The sequence below is a fragment of the Hemicordylus capensis genome, chromosome 2, assembly GCF_027244095.1.
Source record: "Hemicordylus capensis ecotype Gifberg chromosome 2, rHemCap1.1.pri, whole genome shotgun sequence".
Lineage (NCBI taxonomy): Eukaryota > Metazoa > Chordata > Lepidosauria > Squamata > Cordylidae > Hemicordylus > Hemicordylus capensis.
In genome coordinates, this window is record NC_069658.1 from 207,232,997 (window position 1) to 207,256,395 (window position 23,399).

Consider the following 23,399-nt stretch of genomic DNA (forward strand, 5'->3'; position numbering starts at 1 on the left):
CTCTGACTGGCAGCAGCTCTCCAGGGTTTCAGGCACGGCGGGGCGGTCTTTCCCATCTCCAGCGGCTGAGCTCCTTCTAGGGTTCCCGGCTGGCCCCCCAAAACTGGCCTAAGAGGCATCGTTTTGGAGGGCAGGCAGCGATACGCAAAGGGAGAGACGTGGGCGGGGCTCACGCTCGCTTGGGACCCCGGGCCGGGGGCGAGGACACTCTGCAGCTGCTCAGAAGCACCCTCCACCGCTCAAGCCCTGCGAGCCGTCCGTCCGCGCAGGCGGAGGTGGTGGGGAAGAAGCGGCTGCCTCTCCCGCCACCGCCGCAGCCAGGCAGAGGGAAGGAGGAGGAGGAGCGAGGAGCGCTGCTGCTCGCCAGCGCCAGGAGCGCAGCGTGACCGCGGCGGCGGCTGATCCACGTGGAGAGGAGCGCAGCCGCCGCAGGGCGGAGCGCGCCTGGCCGGAGACCCAGCGAGCCGCGGCCAGGCCAGGTACCGGAGGCCAGCGAGCAGCCCCCCGCGGTGTCGCCCCAGCAGCAGCGGCAGCAGCCTGCCTGCCTGCCTGCCTGCCTCCCCCAGGGGGGCCCCCCGCGCCACGCGGCGCAAAAGGCCCAGCCGAGCGCCCCGCGCGCCGCCACCTCCTGCGCCCGGAGGCCCCTCCGCCCGCGCCGCTCCGAGGGCGCCCCCTCCCTCACCACCAGCAACCGGTGAGAGGCGGGGCTGGCCGGGGCGGGGGGCTTTCGCTCGTCGGCCCGCCCACGCGCGTGCGAAGCGGTCCCGCTAGGGCTGGGCGTCTGCGTCTCTCTCTCTCTCTCGGCGTCTCTGCAAACTGCCCGGGGCGGGGGTCGCTGGGCAAACGCCCCTCCCCAAGTCCCCCCCCCCTTCCTAGCCGCCCCCGCCCGCTCCCTCCAGACTCCCCACCGGTGCCTGCAGAACTAGGGCAGGTGGGTGGCTGGCGGGGGGGGAGGGGGGGAGGGAGATGCGCCCCAGCAGCGCCCTGGCCAAATGCGCGGATGCCCCGCGGCGGCGGCGGCTTGGCTCCCGATGTCTGGCGGCGCTTTTCTGGCTCGGCTGGCTGCGGGTCGGAGCTCCGCCTGCTGCAGCCAGCCGCCCCTCTCGGCTTCCTTCCCGGCCGGGGGCGCCCCCTTCTACCGCCCGCTGGGGCCCCGCCTGGGTGGGCCATGGCCTCGCGGCCGCAGCCGCCAGGAGGGGCGCTCCCTGGGGCCCTGCTGCTGCCGCCCCCTTTCCTCCTCCCTTCCTCCCCCCGCAGCTCTTCTCTTCTCCAGTGCCTAAAATGATGGTGGTGGTGGTGGCTGAAGCTGAGTCGGACTTCCCGCTCTTCAGGCTAAGCCTGGTCCACTCGGACTGGCAGCAGCTCCCTCCCCAGAGCCCCTCGACTGGCAGAGGCGAGAGAAGGGCCTTCCCCAGCCCCGTGACTTGAGCTGCCTGCCTGCCAGGCGTGTGTCCCCCACCGCGGAGTGATGCTCTGCTGTAAGAATAGACTTGGCAGCACCCTCGGAGCCGATAGAGCCGTTGGAGGCTTCCAAAGATGGTGGTCTCCACGTCCCTCCCTGGCTGGAGTCCCCTCCTGAACTCTTGGGCCTAGTCGGAAGAGCGGCTCTTGGGGCTTGGCTCCAGAGAGGGACCAAGGGGGCTGCCCCACTCCTGGGCGGGCCAAGCAAGGGTAAATGCCTGCTTGTGGGTTTTCTCACCGGGTAACTGGGAAGCGTGCTGGGCCCCCTCAGGCCAAAAGCTTTGTGCATGCCAGTGTGCAATTCCGACACTCCCTGCCTCTCCGTTCTAGACCTGTTTCTGCACCCTGGTTGGAGGTGTGTGTTTGGAGGCGGCGGGGGTGTGTGTGTGTTGCATGGGAATATGCTCAGAGGCACTCTTTCTGCCCTGTGCTAGGAGAACATGATACGGATGCTCTTCCCCATTCTTGGCGTAGGCTGGGCGAAGGGTTGCAGCTGCAGACTGTGAGCCCAGGTCTGCTTTCTCTTGTTTCCACAGGCAGCAAGGGGTGTAATGGAAGCGGATGTGTCCCACCTCGCAGGGCTGTTTTGGAGGTGGTCGAGATCGGAACCCTCAACCATGTTCAGCTCGGAATGCAAAATGATTCCTTGCCTGCCCAGGGTGGACCCTTTGGGGGGCTGTGAGTGGCCTGACTCCCTCAGAGCTTTTAAAATATTTTTTGGGAGGAAAAACGCAGGGAGGCAGCGTTGGGTAGGGCTTGGGGTGGCTGTGGACCCACTCCAAAGCAGAAGCCCTTCAGGTCTGGCTGGCAGGGAGGTGCTGTCGGTTTAAAATCTCGGGATCGCTTGCGAATCGTGAGAGTTAAGCCGTGATGGGAACTGACCACTGAGCACCTCTGGAGAGCTGGGCCTTTGGGCCAAAGGTGACGTCCTCAGGACTCTGCTCCCAGCCTAGCAAAGGAGTGGAGGGAAATTCGCCCGCTGAGGACTTGTTTAGCCTCCTGGCTTCATCCGCCAGGCTGCCACAATCCACGAGACACTTCCCACACCTCCCTGGGAGCTGCCTTCCCAGCCAGAGGGTCCTCCTCCGCCTAGCACAGAATTACGGGGTGGAACTCACTGCCGCAAGATGTGGCGATGTCCACTGGCTTTGACAGATTAGACCAGTTACTAGAGGGCCGGACTCAAGTCAGTGGCTCTTATCTATGATGCGCCTCTGTGGAACCTCCCAGTCCAGGAGCAGTCTATCTTTGAATACCAGCTGCAGGGAGACAAGCGGCGAAGGAGAGCCATGACCTTCATGTTGTGGGCTTTTGGGGCGGCGTCTTGCTAGCTGCTGCGGGCTGCAGATGGACTGCTTCAGGAGGCCGCGAGACCCCATGGCAGGCCCGGTCCTGTGCAGCCTGAGCTTCCAAAGATTAGCCTGTATTGTGAGCCGTTTCCCTGGTGCCGCGGATGGGTGGGAGGAGCCTCAGGGCTGTGCCTCTTCCCTGGTTCAGCGGCTGAGGCATTCTGATAACCACGAGGAGGGCAGATAAAGCTCTGGGCAGTTTTGCCCGGGCAGAGGTAGGGGTGTGTGTGTGTGTGTCTCCTGCCCTGCCTTCTCCCTGCTTTTGCCTGGAAGCGGCTTCTTCCATAGACAATCCTTCAAGTTTCCAAGGAGACCAGGCTCCAGCTAAAAGGGCAAAGCGGCTCCTTTTAGAAGTGGCGATTCTCCTTGTATTGAGCAGTGCGGGGAGCAACTGGCCCTATCCATCCCCAGCACAGCATCCCTCCGGTGGGGTTGTGGACAGCGAGCCATTTTATTTATTTATGCATTTATTTATATGTAAGCTGCTTTGGGGACTTCTGTTGAAAAGAGGCATATAAGTATCCCTCGACTTTGTATGTGTATCCCGCTGCCCCACCCACGGCGCAAACGTGCTTCTCCTCCCCAGATCCTTGGCTGCTTTGTTAGGAGATGCTCTGGAGGCTGGAGAGGCATGAATCGGGTTTCATTCCAAGATGACATTTGTCTGGCCGGGTTGGAGGTTTGTGGGGAGGGCTGTCAGATCCAGGGAGCAGGGGCATCCGGCTGTCCCCTGTTGGAAACAGGATGCTGGGATAGGTGGACTTGCCTTGACTTGGTTCCACAGGGCTCTGCTGGGTGTCCTGTGGAGCGAAGGGTGCCCTTCTGTGGGGTGATGAGCAAGGGAGGGCTTGGAGGGGGTCTGTGGAGCAACCGTTCCCATCCGGATGCGGCCACGTGGATCTTGCTGCCCAGAGTGGCCGTGCAGTGCTGATGGTTGGGCGGGGTGGGGGGAAGCGGAGGTGTGGCGCTGCTCTCAGGAGGGTGCCCCGGCCTCTGCTCAGTGGACGCCCCTCCCTTCCCCAGCTGTGGGTCAGAAGCATCCTCTTCCCTGCGGGCGGTTAAGCCTCGCCACTCTGAATGCGTCAGGGGTACTGCGTGTTGGAGAGGAGAGCCGGTCTTGTGGGAGCAAGCAGGACTTGTCCCCTTATAGCTAAGCAGGGTCTGCCCTGGTTTGCATCTGAATGGGAGACTTGATGTGTAAGCACTGCAAGATCTTCCCCTCCTCAGGGGATGGAGCCGCTCTGGGAAGAGCATTAAAAGGTCCCCAGTCCCCTCCCTGGCAGCATCTCCAAGATCGGGCTGAGAGAGACTCTTGCCTGCAACCTTGGAGAAGCCGCTGCCAGTCTGGGTAGACGATACTGAGCTAGACGGACCAAGGGTCTGACTCAGTATATGGCAGCTTCCTTTTTTAGAGCTGGTCTTGTGGTAGCAAGCATGACTTGTCCCTTTCGGTAAGCAGGGTCTGTCCTGGTTGCATTTGAAAGGGAGACTTGATGTGTGAGCACTGTAAGATTTTCCCCTTAGGGGGTGGAGCCGCTCTGGGAAGAACAGAAGAAGGTTCCCGGTTCCCTCCCTGGCAGCAGCATCTCCAAGATCGGGCTGAGAGAGATTCCTGCCTGTAACCTTGGAGAAGCCGCTGCGGGTCTGGGTAGACAATACTGAGCTAGATAGACCAAGGGTCTGACTCAGTATATGGCAGTTTCCTATGTTCCTGTGTTGATGACACCTGTCTGTACAACCATGAGGACTAGCCCCCTGGTTTGTTTTTGTTTTAAGACAGAAGTGGGGAGGTCTCTGGCATCTTCCAGGTGGTGGCTGTTGTCTTGCTGGACCGTCGTGCCTCAGTGGTGCGGTGCGCGCGTACGGATAGTGTCCCTCTGGCTCTTTCTGCCGCGCTGGGAAGGCTGCCCGTTTCCGTGGGGAGGATGGCAGATGGCTTCTGATGTGCAAATTCTCTCTGGGGGGGTGGGAAATGCTTGATATTGCTCAGCACATGCACCTCGGCATGAGAGCTTGATGGCTGCTAGCTGAGACGGGGTTGGACAAGACACATGGAAGCGGGGGCGCGGCCAGTGGTTAGGAGCCGTGCCAGTCAGATGGAACCTCCATGTACAAAGACAGTCTACCGGCAGTTGAGAAATACTGGGGAGGCAAAGGCAGGGGAGAGCTGTTGCCTTCCGGGCCTAAGAACAGGCTGTGCTGGATCAGGCCCAAGGAGGCCCATCTAGTCCAGCATCCTGCTTTACACAGTGGCCCACCAGATGCCTCCGAGAAGCCCACACGCAGGAGCAGAGGAAATGCCCTCTCTCCTGCTGCTGTGGCTCCCCTGCAACTGGGATTGAGACATCTGGCTGTCCCCTGTTGGAAACAGGATGCAGGGCCAGATAGATGTTGGGATCCGATCCAGGAGGACTCAGATTATAAAGCACCCTCCCTATGTGTGGTGCGTGATGAGCAGGCAGGTCCCTGCCCTGAAGGGCTCCCGGTTTCCTTATGCATGGAACCTCCATGTTGCAGCGCAGTCTGCCTCTGCCAGCACAGGAGGTGTGGGTGAGTGAGCAGTATCGGGGGTCAAGTTGCTGCCTTCGTGCCCTGCTCGAGGGTTTCCTGGCATCTCTGGCTGACCTCTGCTGGAAACAGGCTTAAGGCCCACTGGCCCCAGTAGCCTGACCCAGCCTCCGCCAGGGAATTCTTTGTGCAAGCGGGGCCATTGGGCACCTCTTGCCTGTGGCCGCTACAGGGAACCTCCCTGTGCAGGACCCGCCTGCCTCCAAGAGGTGTGGGCTTCCCCTTGGGGGGTCGGGCTGTCCTCTGTTGGGAACAGGAGGCTAGTCTCGGTGGACCTCTGACCTGATCCCGCCGGGCGCTTCTGACGTGCCCCTCTTGCCTGAGGCCAGGGTGCCCGTGGGGTGCCTCCCTCTCCGCCTCCAGCCTCCGCTCAGGGGCTGTGAGGGTTAATCCCCAGCTCGGCAGCCCCAGGTGCCCAGTGGAGTCTCCTCCTCCTGCCGCTCGGCACCTTTCCGCTTCTTAATCCAGCCTGGTTTTCTCTCTCCTCCTTAGCCAAGAGCCGTGGAAGCAGGAAGGAGGAGGAGGACGCCACGCGGCGGCGGAGGAGACCGGAGACCTGCTGCTGCTGCTGCTGCTCTTGATCCTGCTCCAGGTAGGTTGCGTCAGCTGCCAGCAGCGGCATCCGGGCCGAGGATCCTGAGTCCTCTGCTGCCACCGCCACCACCACCACCCCTCACTTCTGGGGGCAGCTGCTCTCTGCCCTCCCGCCCAGGGCCGGCTCAGCCGACTCTCCAGCAAGCTGGAAGTCCCCACGCAGCAGCTCCCACCCGCAGCCGGGCCTCGGTCCGCCTCCTCTGCGAAATGGGCTGCTCGCCTCGTAGGGGGCTAGCAAGAGGGGGTCCTGGTTGCTCTTTCCTTCATGGGGGTGGGGGGTGGGGGACACCCGTTCCTCTCCAGAAGGGCAGCGATCCCGGCAAGAAGAGTGCGGCCAGGGTAGAGAGGCGCTGCCGGAGGAGATTCAGCCTACACAAAGGCCGTGTCCGTTTCACTGTTGGGGCAGATTCCTGCACGGATCGGGGGGTCTGGGCTGGAGGACCCGCCAGGGCCCCTTCCGGCTGCGCTCTTCGGGAGATGGGAAAGCGTTTCTCCAAAGGGAGGTTGCACCAGCCTTGCAAGCGGACCCCCGGAGGTGCCCGAGAGAAACGTGCCCCCCACTCGGGAGACCCCCGGATGGCCAGAGCTTTATCCTTGCAGGCAGAAACCGAGAGAGAGGCCACGCCGGACGGAATGGCACGCCAGACCCCCTGGGGGCTGGCAACTTGGACGTGGTCTCTTGGAGCCCAGAAAAGCGGACCCCAAGAGCCATAAGTCTGGGGGGAAAACGGGCACGCTTAGAGGGCGATTTAGAAGGGGGAGTAGATTGGTCTTAGAGGCCGTTTGCTCCCTGCTGCCGGGACGTGGGGTTATGTAAGCCTTGATGGTTTTCCTGGCTTCCTTATGCTCTGACAAGCAATTGTAGTTGTAGGTATAACTATACTAAAAAAACAACCACCCCTGGCTAATGTCCACCCCAGATCTCCAGCCCTGTCGTGCTCTTATTGTGCTTTATCATGATAAATGTTCTGGCAATATCTTTATCTGATTCATACGGAGCAGCTGTGTCTGGAGCGGGTCTGTCCGGCTCAGCTTTGTCCACTCTGACTGGCAGCATTCCCCCGGCGGTCTTTCCAGGGTCTTGGGGCTGGAAGAAAGTCAGGCCTGGGAGCAGCTGGTGTGGGGATTCTGCCGAGAAAGGGTGGCAGGGTGTATCCTGGCCGTTTCCTCTGGGGCAGGCTTGAGTAGGGCTAGCCACGCAGCTCTGGCCGGCAGCACTCCAAGAATCTGGAGAGGAAGCCGCCTGCCCCGTATTGGGAGGGACGGGGGCTGCCCTGCAGGGAAGGACCCTCCGAGGAAGCCCAGCCAGGCAGGCCACATCCCGGCCAAGGGTGGCCAGTGTGGCTCGTCCTTTGGGGCTGAGGATCAAGGCTCCCCCTGCCGCTCTCCCCCTGGGTTGGCTCTCTCGCTTGCCTCCGTGGGGTGGGGTGGGGGGCAGAGCAGACAGCTGAGCGCCCTGCCTGTGGGTCGTGGGTGGGCACGTGCGCATGCGCCTTTCACCAGTCGAGCACCTGCTTCGTGCCCAGAAGATGCCCCGGCTGAAGGGTCTGTCGGGTCTGCAGGAGTGGCTTCTTGGCTAGGGACCTCGGAGAGCCACTGCTGGTCAGAGTCCGGCCGTGCTCAGTGAGGTGGCCCAAAGGTCTGACTCGGGAGCAGGCAGCTGCGCTCCGTTCATCGCTGCCCCCCCCCGAGAGCATTGCCACTTGGGGGGAAAGCGCCTGCCTTGTGCCCTCCACCCGAAGGAAGCAGACAAGACCCTCCTTGTGCTGCTGGGTCACGTGGCGCCCTAGATCGGCTTTGCAGCAGCCGGCCTCCGTCCTCCCCCGGCTCAGGGAGCGGGATCGAGGTCGCGCCGCGCAGCACAGGAGCCTCCGGGCCTCACGCTCCTCCCCCCTCGGCTGCTTCTCCCCACAGCTTCCCGGGACACCGGGCCCCCCGGGGGGGCTGCGCCGGACGATGGGGGAGCGCCAGAGCCACGTCAACAGCCTCTTCCTGAACGAGGGGTCCTCCAAGCGGCTGGGCTCCGGGGGCCGGGCTCAGCGCCTCCACCACGCCTTGGAGAAGCGGCTGCTGCGGGGCCGGAAGCGCCTCTACGGCGTCACCCGCGAGAGCGTCCGGGGCGCCCTCCAGAGAAACGCCTTCGTCCTGCTGACCGTCTTGGCCGTCCTGCTGGGTGGGTAGTAGGGGATGCCGCGGCTGCGGGGAGGGGGGGGCCCGCACAGGGTCCGCGAGGCCCTGTCGCTGGTCCGGGGCCCAGGGCCAAAAGGCGAGCCGTGCCCTGAGCGGGGGGGCGACGGGCTTGGGGGCCTGGTGGCTCGGACCAACGGGCTGGCATTGGCAGGCGCTTCCGCCCGAGAGCAGAGGACCCCGCGTGGCCTCCGTGCCCTTCACCCACTCTGGGGGGCAGCCTCATCCCGTGGAGAACGGCGCGGTCTCTTCCGCCTCAGGAGCAGAGGAGGGCGGCCCGGATGGTCCGGGGGCTGCAGCACCTCCCCTTGGGGGAGGAAAGGCTGGAGCCGGAGCTGCGGTGATGGCCACCAGCCGAGCCGGCTTGAAAAGGGGACCAGACCAACCCAAAGAGGAGGAGAGGGCTACCAGCAGCTGCTGGCCGTGGCGGCTCTGTGGAACCCCCAGGCTCAGCAGCAGTCTACCTCCGGATTCTGTGTGCTGGGGAACAGCCCAGAGGCGGGGAGGGCTGTTGCTGGTGGCATGACCCCCCCACACATGGCCGCTGGCTCTCTGCCCTCTGTGCATGCAGCCGCTGGCTTGGCTGGCATCTGGCAGTTGGCGTGAGCGCTTCTCTCTGGTCACCGAACCCGGCCCTAGGAGTCCTTGGCTGGCCGCTTGCCTCCTGTTGGATGGGGGGGAGGAAAGGGTGGGTCGGAGGCCCAGGGAGAAGCGCCGAGCCGGGCTGGCGACCCACGCCGGGTCCCCCTTCCCCTCCTCCCTCCCTGGCAGACGGGCCCTCGCAGGTGCCCGGCCCGCCCTGCCAGCTTTCGGGATTGGCAGCCTCCAGACACGTTCGGGGCAAGCTGGCCGTTTGTGGGGGGGGGGAGGAGAAGCCCGGGGATTAAGCCGTCACGAGTCGGTTCAGCTTGACGCGGGCGGAGGGCGAGCCAGCGAGGAAAGAGGCGCCCCGGGGGGGTGGGGGGGTTGAGCGGGCTTGCCACACAGCTGCAGTGCCCGAGCGGGCCGCTCTCCCACCCCCGGCCCCCTTTGCAAAAAGAGATCTCTTTCTGGCTTCGAGAACCCAGCTGGAAACGCCTTTGCCGGCAGGGCTGAGCAGCTGGCCCAAACTGGGGCGTCTGCCGAGGACGGGTGGGTGTGCCAGGAGGCATCGCAGCGGTTCCTGAAACACCCCCCCCACCCCACCCCGGTTTTAAAAGCAGCGCGGCATTGGAGAGGGGCCCGTGACCTTCTCTCACTCTCTCCGCCCGCCTTGCAGGCATCAGCCTGGCCCTCTGCTTGCGGCCGTACAAGATGACCCACCGCCAGATCAAGTACTTCTCCTTCCCAGGAGAGCTGCTGATGCGAATGCTCCAGATGCTGGTCCTCCCTCTTATCGTCTCCAGCCTCATCACAGGTGGGTGGCCCTGCGTCCTGGCCGGAGGGGAGGGGTGGTCGGTCCCGGGTCCCTAAGGACCCCCACCGTGGGTGAGATGAGATCAGTTGTGCTCTGCCCAGCTTGGCAGCCCTGTCTCCCAACAGCCGGGTGCCAGAGGGAGCTCAAGAGCTTCCTTGTATAACCGCAGTCTATCCCTGAGTCGTGGGTGCTGGGGAGACACCACCAAGGTTGTGAGATCCCGGAAGGCATTGAACTGCCCCTGATGGGGTGTGAATTGTGGGATCAAGAGACTGATGCAGAAGGGTTCTTCCTTACATTTTAAGTTTTTTATCCCAAGTGTCCGGTTCACATCAGAGCTATAGTCCCTCTGAACAGGGAGGTTCCACTCTTACCTGATTTGGCTAGTAACCACCGTTTCCTCTCTCTCTCACACACACACACGCCCCTTTCTGTAATGTTGTGTGCTTACAATACAGACCCATAGGCAGGGCTCCTGGCTCATTTTATTTTAGCCGTGTTTTTCCTAAACGTATCCTCTGCTTGCCAGCCAGGGTGGGCTCCCAAAGCGGCCTGCAGCTTGGGTCTCCAGATGTTGTTGGACTCCAACTCCCATCATCCCCGGCCACAGTGGCAAGCAGGCGGGGCTGGGGGCGGATCAGCCCGTGTGGGGTCTCCTGCCTCCTTAACATTTCCTGTGGTTACAGAATCCTGCCGACTGATGACCTTTTGTGTCCAGAGTGTGAGTGAGCGAGTGGACTGGTTGTACGCTCCTTTGGAGCAGAGTTTTTTCTTCTGGCGCTTTTGCTAAGTGTAAACCGCTTTGAGACGGACAAGACCCTTTGCACAAGTGCATGCAAAACCGCTAAGAGCCATCTCTAGCCTAGCCGAACAAATCCGGAAAGCCTTTAATTTGCAGTCAGTAAGCCTACAAATAAATATGTAGATAGGAACAGTCGCGCCATGCCACCTTAAAATTTTTTTTAAAAAGATGTTTAATGATAATTTCCCACTGGAATTAATTAAACAGGCGGAACATAACCAAAAGCTCTGGAATTGCAGATGTCAAAGAGTTTGGGCAGTGTTAACTTTGCAGCTTAGAGAGCCAGTGTGGTGCAGTGGTTAGAGTCCTGAAGTAGGGCTGGAGAGACCTACGTTCAAATCCCCATTCAGAGATGAAACTCACTGGGTGGGTGACTCTAGGCCAGCCACGTACACCCCAGTGTTGCCCACCTAACAGGGCTGTTGTGAGGATATGGATAACCATGTGTCTGTTCTGAGCTCCTTGGAGGAAGAGCAGGATCTCCTAAATGAATGGCCCGAGGGTGTTCTTCCGAGCAAACATGCCTGCTAGGATTGCACTGAGGGGGAGGAGAAGGGGACGCGGAGGGCCATGCCTGACGCCAACAGATTGTTTGTTGGTTTGCTCAGTTTTTATACTGCCCTTCCAGAAAGGCTCAGGGCGGTTTACCTTAAAACAAAACCATTAAAAACAGTTAATGATTAAAACAGAAATTATAAAACAGTGTAAAACAACAATAATTAACAACGGAAACATCATAAAACAGCAATTAAACGATCAGAACCATTAAAAAACCCTGAAAACCAGGTTGCAACATTAAAACCCATTAAGACAATATTAATCAAAAGCCTGGGTGAACAGATGCGTCTTTAAAGACTTTTTAAAAGCTGTCAGAGATGGGGAGGCTCTTATTTCATCAGGGGGCGCATTCCAAAGCCTCGGGGCAGCAGCGGAGAAGGCCCATCCCCGAGTAGCCACCAGATGAGCCGGTGGCAACCGCAGACGAACCTCTCCAGATGACCTTAGCAGGCGGTGGGGCTCATGGCGAAGAAGACGGTCTCCTAAAGACCCAGGGCCTAAGCTAGGGCCTTATAGGTGATAACCAGCACTTTGTCTTTTGCCTGGGAACATGTCGGCAGCCAGGGTAGCCCCTTCAGTAGGGGATTCCAAGCCATCATCCCTCCTGCCCCACAAGTTAAGGACGTTTCAGCAAGCTGCAGGTGGGGGAGGGAGGGGGCCCGGGGCCCGGAGAGAGGAAATATCCAGCCAGTGGTTGTCGAGGGGCTGCCCTGCCTCTTCTTTCGCTGGACAGAAGACCTCTCCGCTGCTTGGGCGCTCTCTGCTTCTCGACTTCGCTCCGGCTCCTCTTCTGCCGAATCTCTCTCTCTCTCTCGCTCGCTCCCGCAATGCCAAGCGAGTCTCACAAGCGATGGGAAAGGAAGTTTGGTGGTGGGTGGAAAAGTCTTCCCCGAAACAACCCGGACTAAGGAGGGAGAGAATTTCTACCAAAGGTGGACACCCGGATGACACGTTTTAGTTGTTATATCCTGTAGCCCCCCAAAATTAGTTTGATTTCAACATTCTGGCAAGCAGCAACTCTCGTTCTGCTGTCCTCAGCAGCAGCATGACGAGTCCTTGGCCACAGGTCAACACCTCTCTCTCTTAGTTGCCACTGCCCCCCACTTGGTAGCCTATTAATTGTGATGAACAGCAGCAGCTCTGCAAGGTTTCAGGGCAGGCAAGAGTCTTCCCTGCTCTGCTTGGAGAACGCTTTCAAGAGACGCTGTACCGCCTGAGCTGTGGACCCATCCCCACAGGAAGCTGCCGTATGCCAAGTCTGAACACTGGTCTGTCTAGTACAGTATATCTTATCTTACAGTGCTCACGTGTAGTCTCCCATCCAAATGCAAACCAGGGCAGACTGTGCTTAGCAAAGGGGACAGTTCATGTTAGCTACCATAAAACTGGCTCTCCTTCCCAGACCGGCTCTTCTCTGAATTCAAGTGCATCCAGTTGAGAGGCAGCATAGTGTAGTGGTTAGGGAGATGAACTGGGGTGGGGTGGGGGGAGACCAGTATTAGGGGGCAGATCAGTGGGGAGGGGGCTGGTGCAGCCAACCAGACAGGAGAGGAAGGGCGGCATCGATGCCAGATCTGGGCACCCGGTGGCAGCCTCTGGGCCCCACTGCAGGTTCCCGGAGGCTGCAGCTGGGCGCCTGGAGAAGACAGACAGCCGCTTGCTACCCTGAGCTGGGGCTGGTCTCTGTGGCAGCCCTCCTGGGACCTAGAGCTGGGGGGAAGCACCACGGCACCTCTTGACAGGAGGGCTCGAGAATGTGGGGCCTGTGGGAGGGTGGGGCTGGGGGCGGTCGCCCCGGCCGCCCCACCCTAAGGACGGCCCTGATGGCAAGGCCATTGTAGCTGGGAATTATGGGAGCTGAAGTCCAACAACATGTGGGGACCCGAGGTTGAGGACCTCTGGCTACCGTTCAGATATTCCGAAAGCTTCAGTAAGAGCAGGTGCATATTTTCATTTCTGTGCCACACCTTGTAGGGGGTCGCTTAGAGGCTCCCCAGATGATGATGATGACGGTAGTGGTCTGACACAGCTCCCTGTGGCAGGGAGTTCCGCAGTTCCGCCTTGTCAGTTCTCGCTCTCGGCTCGTCACCCATTGTGGCGGACGCGCTGGGCGGCTTCCCCCTTTGTGCAAGGAGGGGGCTCTTCCACCCTTCCCTCCCCATATCATGTCTTCTCCAGGCATGGCGTCGCTGGACAGCAGCGCCTCTGGTAAGATGGGCCTGCGTGCCGTGATCTACTACATGATGACCACCATCATTGCTGTCTTCATTGGGATCTTCATGGTCATCATCATCCACCCGGGAAAGGGCAGCAAAGAGAAGCTTCACCGTGAAGGCACCATTGAGCAAGTCCACACGACCGACGCCTTCATGGACCTGATCCGGTGAGGCTCTGCCCCTGAGCTGCAGCTCCAGCCCTGAAGGGAAGCTGCCTCTCGCTGAGTCTGGCCCTTGGTCTGTCTGGTTGAGTGTTGTCAGCACTGACCAGCAGCAGCAATCCAGGATCTCAGACTCGGGGGGCTTTGCCCAGCCCAGCTTGGTGCTGCTGCCGCCAGGGTTTGGACCCAAGCCCTTCTGCTGGCTAGGAGCCCTCCTCCCCACATCCCAGTTCCCGAACCTCCTTGCTCTGCATCCAGGTGGTTTGGACTGGTTCTGGCCGTCAGAGTGAGCAGAGATTGGGGGGCAGCCATGGGGCAGGCTAGCTTGGCTGGGCCCCGAGAGCCCTCCTGGTGCGGAGAGGGACCGTCTGACCGTCTGCCTCTTGCCTCCAACAGGAACATGTTCCCGCCCAACCTCGTGGAGGCCTGCTTCAGACAGGTGAGGGGGCTGACCCACATCCGACACGGCCACTTCGGCTTCTTGCCCCTGGGCGCTTGTGGCTGCACGTTCCCTTCCCTCGTCTCTCTGGCTTCCTGAGCAATCCCGTTGAGCATCACCCTGTCTGTTCGTTAATGTGGCTCCCACCAGCTGGATTACCTGGCGTTGAGTTGATTAACCTTCTCCTGATCTGAAAGCGTCAGTTGGACGACGCGGCCTAGGGCCATAGGGAGCTGCCGTCTACCGAGTCAGACCCTTGGTCCGTTTAGCTCAGGATTGTCCACCCAGACTGGCAGCGGCGGCTTCTCCAAGGGTTGCAGGCAGGAGTCTCTCTCTCAGCCCGATCTTGGAGATGCTGCTGCCTGGGAGGGAACCTGGATGCTCTTCCCAGAGTAGCGGCTCCATCCCCTAATAAGGGGATTATCTTACAGGGTAATTCACCCACGTAGTCTCCCATCCCAATGCAAACCAAGGCAGACCCTGCTTAGCCAAGGGGACCATTCGCGCCCGCTACCCCAAGGCCAGCTCTCCTCCGCGGTCCCAATCCTGAGAGTCCCCCAGGGTGGTTCTCTCCCGGGTGGTGGCTGATGCTCCCGCTTGCCTTCCAGTACAAGACCCAGTACAGCGTCGTCAACCGCACGGCCGTGCGCAGCGCCACCACAGCGGCCGCCTTGCTCTCCCTGCCCCTGCCCACCCCGAACGGCAGCCTCAGCCCCACGGCCCCCCCTGCCGCCACCAGCACGCCCCTCTGGCTGCTGGAGAACGCCACCGGCGGCGTCTGGCGCAACGTCAGCCAGGCGCTGGGCAGCCTCCCGGAGGTGCTGGGCCACGAGGAGGTGGTGCCGGGGCCCGGCTCCGTCAACGGGGTCAACGCCCTGGGCCTGGTGGTCTTCTCCATCTTCTTCGGGCTGGTGATCGGCCGCATGAAGCAGAAGGGCCACGCCCTGCGGGAGTTCTTCGACTGCCTCAACGAGGCCATCCTGCGGATGGTGTCCATCATCATCTGGTGAGGCAGGCTGGGGGGCTGGAAGCGGGGCCGGGGGGGGGCCTGTGGGGCGGCGTGCCCTGGCTGAGCTAGGCGGGGGGGGGGTGGGAGACACAGGGAGGACCCCCTGACCGGTTTGTGCCTTGTGGCAGGTACGCCCCCGTGGGCATCCTCTTCCTGATCGCCGGGAAGATCTTGGAGATGGAGGACCTGGCCGTGATGGGGGGCCAGCTGGGCATGTACACCCTCACCGTCATCGTGGGGCTGCTGATCCACGGCCTCTGCGTCCTGCCCCTCATCTACTTCATCGTCACCCACAAGAACCCCTGGCTCTTCATCACAGGCCTGCTGCAGGCCCTGGTCACGGCTCTGGGCACCTCTTCCAGGTAGAGCGGACCGCGGACAGACCCCCTGTGGGGGGAGGCAGTGGGGCGGGGGTCGGTGGGGGCCCAGCGCTAAGCCCATCTGGGGCACGATCCCTGACAGGGCCATGAAAGGTGGGGACCATTTCAGGCCACTTTTCAGTAAAAAGTGTTGCGGTAACTATTTTAACATCCAGCCACGGAATAGTTAAAATTGTAAAGCAGAGTTGTGAGAGCAGAGCGAAGAGACAATCAGCCGTCCCTTAAAACCCTGGGAGAAATGAGTCTGAGGAGGAGGTGGCCGCTGAGTGTCTCTGGAGAGAATCTGGGGACTAGGGTGCCATCCCGAAGAAGGCCCCGCTTCCGGCCATGGCTTGCCTCGGCTCTGAAGGCTGCAAGTCTTGTGGCAGGACCTCCCAAGGCCGACCTTGAAGCGGGGGCAGGTTGGGGATCCCTCTCCCCTGCTGGAGAGGGCTGTGTAGGTCAGAGTCAGAACCTTGAAGGGTTACCTGTGTTGGAAACTCCTCCGCGTTCTCCCTCTCGGCTTGAGCGTGGTTTCTTGCTTGCAGCTCTGCCACGCTCCCCGTCACGTTCCGATGCCTGGAAGAGAACAACGGGGTGGACAAGCGGGTGACCAGGTTCGTCCTGCCGGTGGGGGCCACCATCAACATGGACGGGACGGCGCTGTATGAAGCCTTGGCGGCCATCTTCATTGCGCAAGTCAACAACTACGAGCTCGATTTCGGGCAGATCATCACCATCAGGTGTTTGCTGCGGGTGGCGTGGCTTTGCACGCGGGCGAGAGAGGCCACGGGTTCTTGGGCGCTTTGCCAAGGGTCTGCCCCCCCGGCCCTCCCCCCCCGGCAGTGGAGCACCCCATAGCTTCGTCTGCAGTTGCCACCGGCTTTTCTGGCGGCTACTCGGGGACGGGCCTTCTCCGTTGCTGCCCCTGGACTTCGGAATGTGCTCCCTGCTGAAAAAAGAGCCTCCCCATCTCTGACAACTTTAAAAAAGGCAGTCAAGACACATCTGTTCACCCAGGCTTTTCATCAGACCTTGTTTTCATTGTGTGTTTAATAGTTGCAACCTTTTACATTTTAACTGTTGTGATGTCTTAATCTCTTTATCTGTTGTTTTTATTGTTTTGTCGTAAACCGCCCAGAGACTTGCGTTTGGGGTGGTATACGAATGCATTGCATGAATGAATGAATAATTAATAATAATAATAAATAATAATTAATAATAATTAATAATAATGATGAATGAATGAATAACTGGGCCGTGGCGTGTTCCTTGCAGCATCACTGCCACAGCGGCCAGCATCGGGGCAGCTGGCATCCCCCAGGCTGGCCTGGTGACCATGGTGATCGTCTTGACGTCTGTGGGGCTGCCGACAGAGGACATCACCCTCATCATGGCCGTGGACTGGTTCCTGTGAGTCCTCCCTGCGGGGTCTGCTGGGGTCCCCTTTTGTGCCTCCCGCCTTGGAGGCTGGAGCAGGCTGGCTTCCCGAAGCGCCTTTGCCAAGCAGAGTCCGTGCACAATGGCTGCCCCAGGGCCCGGGGAACCGGACGTTGTAGGGGTGGCCTCGGTAAAGACGGGGCCCTGAGTGGCCGCAGCTCTGCCGGCAGAGATCCTTCTAGCGGGAGATGCCGGGGGCTGAAGGTAGGATGCTCTGCAGGCCGTGAAGGGGCCCTGCAGCCTCCCTCCCTATAAGGAACGGCCTTATACTGAGTCTGGCTCTTGGGCCACCTCGCCTGTGGTTGTCTGCTCTGGCTGGCAGCAGCTTGTCAGTATCTCGGGCAGAGCTGTGTCCCGTCCTGCCACCCAGAGAGGGAACCTGGGACTCTTTCTGTGTGAAAACTATGTGCTCACTTGCTGAACTGCGGCTGTCTCGTTTCTGATGTATGGCCGCCCTTTGGTAGCTGCTAGTCCTGGTCTGTGAAGGGGGCCTCTAGGGCTAATGCAGCACAGCTACAGTTAATTCTCCCAGGTGGTGGGTGAGGGTAGCCCCCTGTTTGCAGGGCTTTTAAAGGGGAAGAGGAGAAGCAATTGGCTGGGAGAGCAAAATGGAGCCTCCACATTCCCAGGCAGTCTGTCCCTGAATACTAATTGCTTGGGGTTGGGGAGGTGTGTATTGCCTTCACGTCCTGCTTGGGGACTTTCCACTGAAGATGTGGCTGCCCCCGGTTGGAAACAGGATGCTGGGTTAGATGGATCTTTAGTCCAGTCCAGTGGGGCTCCTACATTCTTAAGGGTTCAATAAGCCCAAGGTCGATGGATCTAATGGCAGCTGTTAGCTGTCGTAGCTGCAGATGGAGCCTCCCATGTCCAGGGCAGTCTGCCTCCAAATGCCGGCTGCTGAAAAGCAAGTGCCAGGGAAGGCCCTTGTGCCCTTTGGGGCCTCTGGCTGTCCCCTGTCGGAATCTGGAGGCTGGACTATAGTTGGGCCTTCCGTCTGATCCGGCGGGGTTCCTTTTACCTTCTTGAGGACTGGTCACATGAAGAAGCATACCGGGCTCTTTGGGGCCGGGCAAACAAGGGTTCCCAAGAGTGACCCTTTCTTGCCCTCTGCTGTTTTCAGGGACCGCCTGAGGACCACCATCAACGTCCTGGGGGATTCGCTGGGGGCCGGGGTGGTGGAGCATCTCTCCCGGCACGAGCTGGAGGTGCAGGACGCGGAGCTGAGCAATTCGGTCCTGGAGGAGAACGAGAAGCCATACCACCTGATCTACCAGGAGAACGAGACCCGCAAACACCTCAGCAGCGAGACCTCGATGTGAAGCCCAGGAGGGGGGCGCCGCCAGGATCGGGCCCATAGGCACGTAGCAACTGTGAACCGCCGAGGGATGGAAGAGCCGCCCACCAGGCCTGCCCCCAAATACTCTCTCTCTCCCCCTCCCCCAGCATTTTGGTGCAGATCTGTGCCACCGGCGGGGAAAAGAACAGAAAAGTTTCCCATCAGAGACTCAGCTGCCTGCGGGGATGGCCTGCCGCAGACGGAGCAGAGTTTGACCTCCCGCCCGCCCGCCCACCCCTCAAACACAGCCGGCGTTATCCTGCCCCGAGAAAGTGCCATGTTTCTGTGCCAAGAAAAATGTGCGTTTGTCGTGCAAATTCCGACCGAATCGTTTCGCTCTTGTTGCCCGTTTTGTTTTGAATGGTGCCCATGTTTGTTTTGAATGGTGCCCATGTTTGTTTTGAATGGTGCCCATGTTTGTTTTGAATGGTGCCCATGTTTGCTATGAATGGTGCCCATGTTTGTTTTGAATGGTGCCCATGTTTGTTTTGAATGGTGCCCATGTTTGCTATGAATGGTGCCCATGTTGCCCATGAGAGTGCCCCATACACTCTCTTTGTAGCACTTGAATGAACAGCGACGGAAAAGAAAGCTGCTACCAAATTGAAAGAGAAGTTATCGGTTGTATATTGCTGGTCTGCAATAAAACAGTTGTGGTTTATTTATACAGGTCATTAAAGTGAAGAATTATGTACAGCCAAGGTCTCTGATGGTGTCCCCGTGGCTGTAAGAGGGCTTCCTGCAGAACGGCACAATCGGTTTTCGCTTCTGTAGGGGTGAGGTTGTGTACTCAATGTTGCAGTCAGGAGGAGGGGGGCTGGTGCCCAGCATTATTCGGATCCGTGCCTCGTGGGGAGGAGTCCGCTTGTGGCTGTGAGCCTGAATTGTCCCCTTTGCTCTGCTTTTGGTTTGCATTTTCTTGATTTACTGTGTCGTTAACCTTCTATACGGCCTTTCATACAATTATCCCGAGGCGGTTCACAAAAGTTCACAATTTAATTCAATTCAATTTATATACTACCCAATATCGAAATCTCTAGGCGGAGTACAGAAGTTAATACAAATAATACAATACAGTTAATACAATTGTTATCGATACAAAAGTTAATACAATCGAATTCCCTAAAATTATATTAAAGTATTAAAATCATGGAAAACACCAGCCATGAGTCTCATATTTGGACAGGAGGCTACACGTGAGGGCTGTAAGACCTCCCTTCTTAGGGGATGAGCATCGGAAGTTGCTTTATCCACTTGAACCTTCTAGCTCAGTATTGTCTACTCCTGCGGTTCCCAACCAGGGTTCCTCCAGATGTTGCTGAACTACAACTCCCAGCACCCCCTGCCACAATAAATGGGAACCCCTACCCTAAGGAGAAAGCCTTAGAATGTAAAAATCACAGGTTAAAATCACATGTTGTCTCCCACCCAAATGCAAACCAAGGCAGACCCTGATTAGCCCAGGGGAAAGTTCATGCTCATTACCACAAGACCAGCTCTCTGCCCTATGGAGGAGGCCTTAGCTCAGTGGCAGAGCCCATCTCCTTGGCATGCAGAAGGTCCCGGGTTCAATCCCTGGCAGCATCTCCAAGATCGGGCTGAGAGAGATTCTGGCCTGAAACTTGGGTGAAGTTGCTGCCAGTCAGTGTAGACAATACTGAGCTGGCTGGACCGAGGGTCTGACTCGGGATATGGCAGCTTCCTGTGTTGCCTGAATTATTTATTATTATTATTATTATTATTTTATTAAAACTTTTATACTGCCCTTCCAAAAGGCTCAGGGCGGTTTACATTAAAACACCTTAAAATCAGTTAATAATTAAAATAAAAATTATAAAACATAACAATGATTAACAATTAAAAACATCATAAAACTACAATTAATCAAACAATTTAAAAACAAAATTTTAAAAAGCTGAGAAAGCCTGGCTGAAGAGATGTGTTTTCAGGTGTTTTTTGAAAATTGCCAGAGATGGGGAGGATCGTATCTCAGCAGGGAGCGCATTCCACAATCTCGGGGCAGCAGCCGAAAAGGCCCGTCTCTGTGTAGCCACCAAACGAGTTGGTGGCAACTGGAGACGGACCTCCTCAAGTGACCTCAGCGGCCGGTGGGGCTCATAGCGAAGAAGACACTCTCTTAAATACCCAGGGCCTAAGCCGTTTAGGGCTTTGTAAGTAATAACTAGCACTTTGTATTTTGCCCGGAAACCTACTGGCAGCCAGTGTAACTCCATCAACAAAGGAGTAACGTGGTCTCTCCGAGATGACCCAGAGACCAACCTGGCTGCCGCATTCTGGACCAACTGAAGTTTCCAGACTACGTACAAAGGAAGCCCCACGTAGAGCGCATTACAGAAGTCCAGTCTGGAGGTTACCAACAAATGTACCACTGTTTTGAGGTCACTGATCTCGAGAAACGGGCGCAGCTGGCGTATCAGCCGGAGCTGATAGAAGGCACCCCTGGCCACCGCCTCAGCCTGAGAAACCAGGGAGAGACATTGATCCAGAAGTACTCCCAGACTGCGAACCTGTTCCTTTTGGGGAAGTGTGACCCCGTCTAGAACAGGCAGATCAACATCGTCTCTAGAGTTCTGACCCTGCACAATAAGTACCTCCGTCTTATCTGGATTCAGCTTCAGTTTATTCTCCCTCATCCAGCCCATTACTGCATCCAGGCAGGCATTTAGGGAGGATATGCCAACTCCTGAAGAAGTTGACATGGAGAAGTAGATCTTGGTGTCATCAGCATACTGGTAACACCCAGCTCCAAATCCCCTGATGATCTCTCCCAGCGGTTTCATGTAGATGTTAAAAAGCATTGGAGAGAGTATGGAGCCTTGAGGAACACCATACCTAAGCTCAGATTTTGAAGAGCAACAATCTCCAATCGACACCATCTGGAATCTGTCCGAGAGGTAGGAGCGGAACCACTGTAAAACAATGCCTCCCACCCCCAACCCCCTCAGACGTTCCAGAAGGATACTATGGTCAATAGTATCGAAAGCCGCCAAGAGATCCAAGAGGACCAACAGAGTCACACTTCCTCTGTCCATTGCCAATTGGAGATCATCCATCAGGCCGACCATAATGAATAATGGAAGGACAGAGATAACTAAATGTCCGCTCAGGCGGGTGGGCAAAAGATATGGGTGAAGACAATCTGCTTTTAGAGCACCATGTTCAGGCACGGTTTATCACCAAATACCAGATGCAGGGGGGTAGGTGGGGGTGGTGGGTTCTCTTCATTGTGGGCTACTGGGGAGATTCCCAGAAGTTTCTGGCTGGCAATTGGCGGAGGCCCGAGTAAGGCGTATGAGGCAGCCGCCTTTCTTCCTTGGTTTTTACAACCCCCCCCTCCACTTTTAGGCTTCAGTGCGGGCCTGAAGCTGCACACAACAGGGGCGGTTGTGCAAGGCAGGTGCCTGGTTTTGCTTCTGAAATGGAGAGTTCTGGGGCGGAGGAATTGCTTTGCAGGCAGAAGCTTCCACTTAAGCAGGGCTTGTCCTGCTTTGGCTCTCCCGCTGCTCTCTTGACTACAGCTCCCATCATCCCCAGCAACAGCGGCCAGTAGTCGGGGTAGTCTTGACAGCAGCTGGGGGGGCCAAAGCGGGTCAGCCCGGGCTTAGTGTCCACTTAAAAGGATCTGATTTGCCTGGGCTGGGAAAGGCACCTTTGTCCTAGGAGAGGAGAGCTGGTCTTGTGGTTGTAAACATGACCCTAACCCTAACCCTGGTTGCATAGGAAAGGGAGACTAGAAGTGTGAGCACTGCAAGAGATTCCCCTCGGGATGGAGCCGCTCCGGGAAGAGCAGAAGGTTCCCAGTTCGCTCCCTGGCAGCATCTCCAAGATCGGACTGAGGGAGATTCCTGCCTGCATGTAACCTTGGAGAAGCCGCTGCCAGTCTGGGTAGACGATACTGAGCTAGCTGTACCAAGGGTCTGACTCAGTAGAAGGCAGGGTCCTATGACTGGCAGGCAGCAGTTCTCAGTGGCCCCGGGCATTCTAACAGGGAAAGCTTTTCCACGCACAGAATGATGGCAAAAGCCCAGTATGTTGACTTCTGCCGGTTGCACAGCTGTTAGATTTGCCCTGCTGAGTGCCAGTCTGCCCTCAGCCCCCCCTGAGGGGGAATAACATTAAGTCACAATGTAGGGGGGGGGGCAGAACGGCATAGCCAGCTCCTGCCCAGAAAGAGTTTTCCATCTAGAGTTGCCATGGCAGACTGGACAAAGCTTAGGGGTTGGGGTGGAATCCAAAAGCCCGCCAATGAGAAGGTCCCACAGGTGAAAGTTCTGTCCAATCGCACTAAAGCAAAAGCACCTCCAGGCAGCCCAGCCAGGGAAGGCCTTCGGAGAGGCTTAACTGGCTAGTGGAAGGGGAGGACCAGATTGAAGACTTCTGGCCTGAGCGGTCAGACAGGCTGCAGGCTTTGTGCCTGGGACAGAAGGCGGGACACAGCCCCACCCCCCCCCGCGCCACCACTCCCGGGAGAAAGCGTCGCTCTCACAGCTGCGGGCCATGCCTGGGCCAAAGCATCACCTGCTAGCAGGGAGGATGTTCATCGAGGCCATTGGGTACCTGAGGGCAGTGGGGAAGTTGTGGGCTGCCCCACGGGGCATATTGGTGGGCGAGGGAGGCCGGCTCTGCCTGGGATAGCCTCCCAAATGCCTGATGTCCCTCTTGAGCGCCCTAGTGACAATTTCTCACATCCAGGGACCTTGGGGGCAGAATCTTGCCAATTACATTACTTTTTTTTAAAAAAGTAAACAGTATTTAATATCCCCTGCTAACTGGGCAAAGAGGCACCTTTTTAGCGTGGTGATTCTCTGTATTTAGCGGGACGAGAGTAACTGGCCCTATCCATCCCCAGCACTGTATTTCCAGTGACTGTTGCTGATTTCTATCTTATGTTTCTTTTTAGATTGTGAGCCCTTTGGGGACAGGCAGCCATCTGATTTATTTATTTGTTTATTTATCTGTGTAAACCCCTTTGGAAACGTTTGTTGAAAAGCGGTATATAAATTGTTGTTGTTGTTTAAAATAGTACAATTTTAAACTAATAAGAATTGCTCAGGACTCCATTCCAACCAGTTTTCAGATTTTGGCCCTGGCACCTGACTCTGTGCACATCTCCAGAGGGCAGTTGCACAATACACTCCTCTGCTTCCATCTGGAATTAATTTGGAAGGAGGAACACCACCTTCAAGGACTGGGGAGGGTTTGTCTGATTAGGCTGGGCTTCTTCCCAATTCCTTCCCACTTGGAGTACTGTGTACAATTCTGGTCACAACCACATCTAAAAAAAGGACATTGTAGAACTGGAAAAGGTGCAGAAGAGGGCAACCAAGATGATCAGGGGCCTGGAGCGCCTCCCTTATGAGGCAAGACTACAACACCTGGGGCTTTTTAGTTTAGAAAAAAGCCGACTGCGGGGAGACGTGATGGAGGTCTATAAAATCATGCATGGCGTGGAGAAAGTGGAGAGAGAGACATTCTTCTCCCTCTCACACAACACTAGAAG

General features: G+C 58.0%; 1 protein-coding gene across 6 annotated transcripts; it reads left to right on the plus strand.

Annotated features, from left to right (window-relative positions):
* The first annotated feature begins 205 nt into the window (after positions 1-205).
* Positions 206-18,543, plus strand: LOC128343157 (excitatory amino acid transporter 1-like). 6 transcript variants are annotated; one of them, XM_053291729.1, is made up of 12 exons: positions 2,078-2,139; positions 5,871-5,970; positions 7,887-8,145; positions 9,418-9,555; positions 13,094-13,298; positions 13,689-13,731; positions 14,340-14,737; positions 14,869-15,102; positions 15,648-15,842; positions 16,378-16,512; positions 17,663-17,899; positions 17,986-18,543. In XM_053291729.1, the coding sequence occupies exons 1-11, from the start codon at positions 2,093-2,095 to the stop codon at positions 17,859-17,861; spliced, it is 1,953 nt and encodes a 650-aa protein (XP_053147704.1). In that variant the 5' UTR covers positions 2,078-2,092; the 3' UTR covers positions 17,862-17,899; positions 17,986-18,543. The 6 variants fall into 6 exon arrangements, with proteins under 6 accessions (XP_053147705.1, XP_053147707.1, XP_053147706.1 ...); XM_053291730.1 differs by lacking the exon at positions 2,078-2,139 and adding an exon at positions 206-479 and having other exon boundaries at positions 17,663-18,543; XM_053291732.1 differs by lacking the exon at positions 2,078-2,139 and adding an exon at positions 488-694 and having other exon boundaries at positions 17,663-18,543.
* Positions 18,544-23,399: the final 4,856 nt, after the last annotated feature.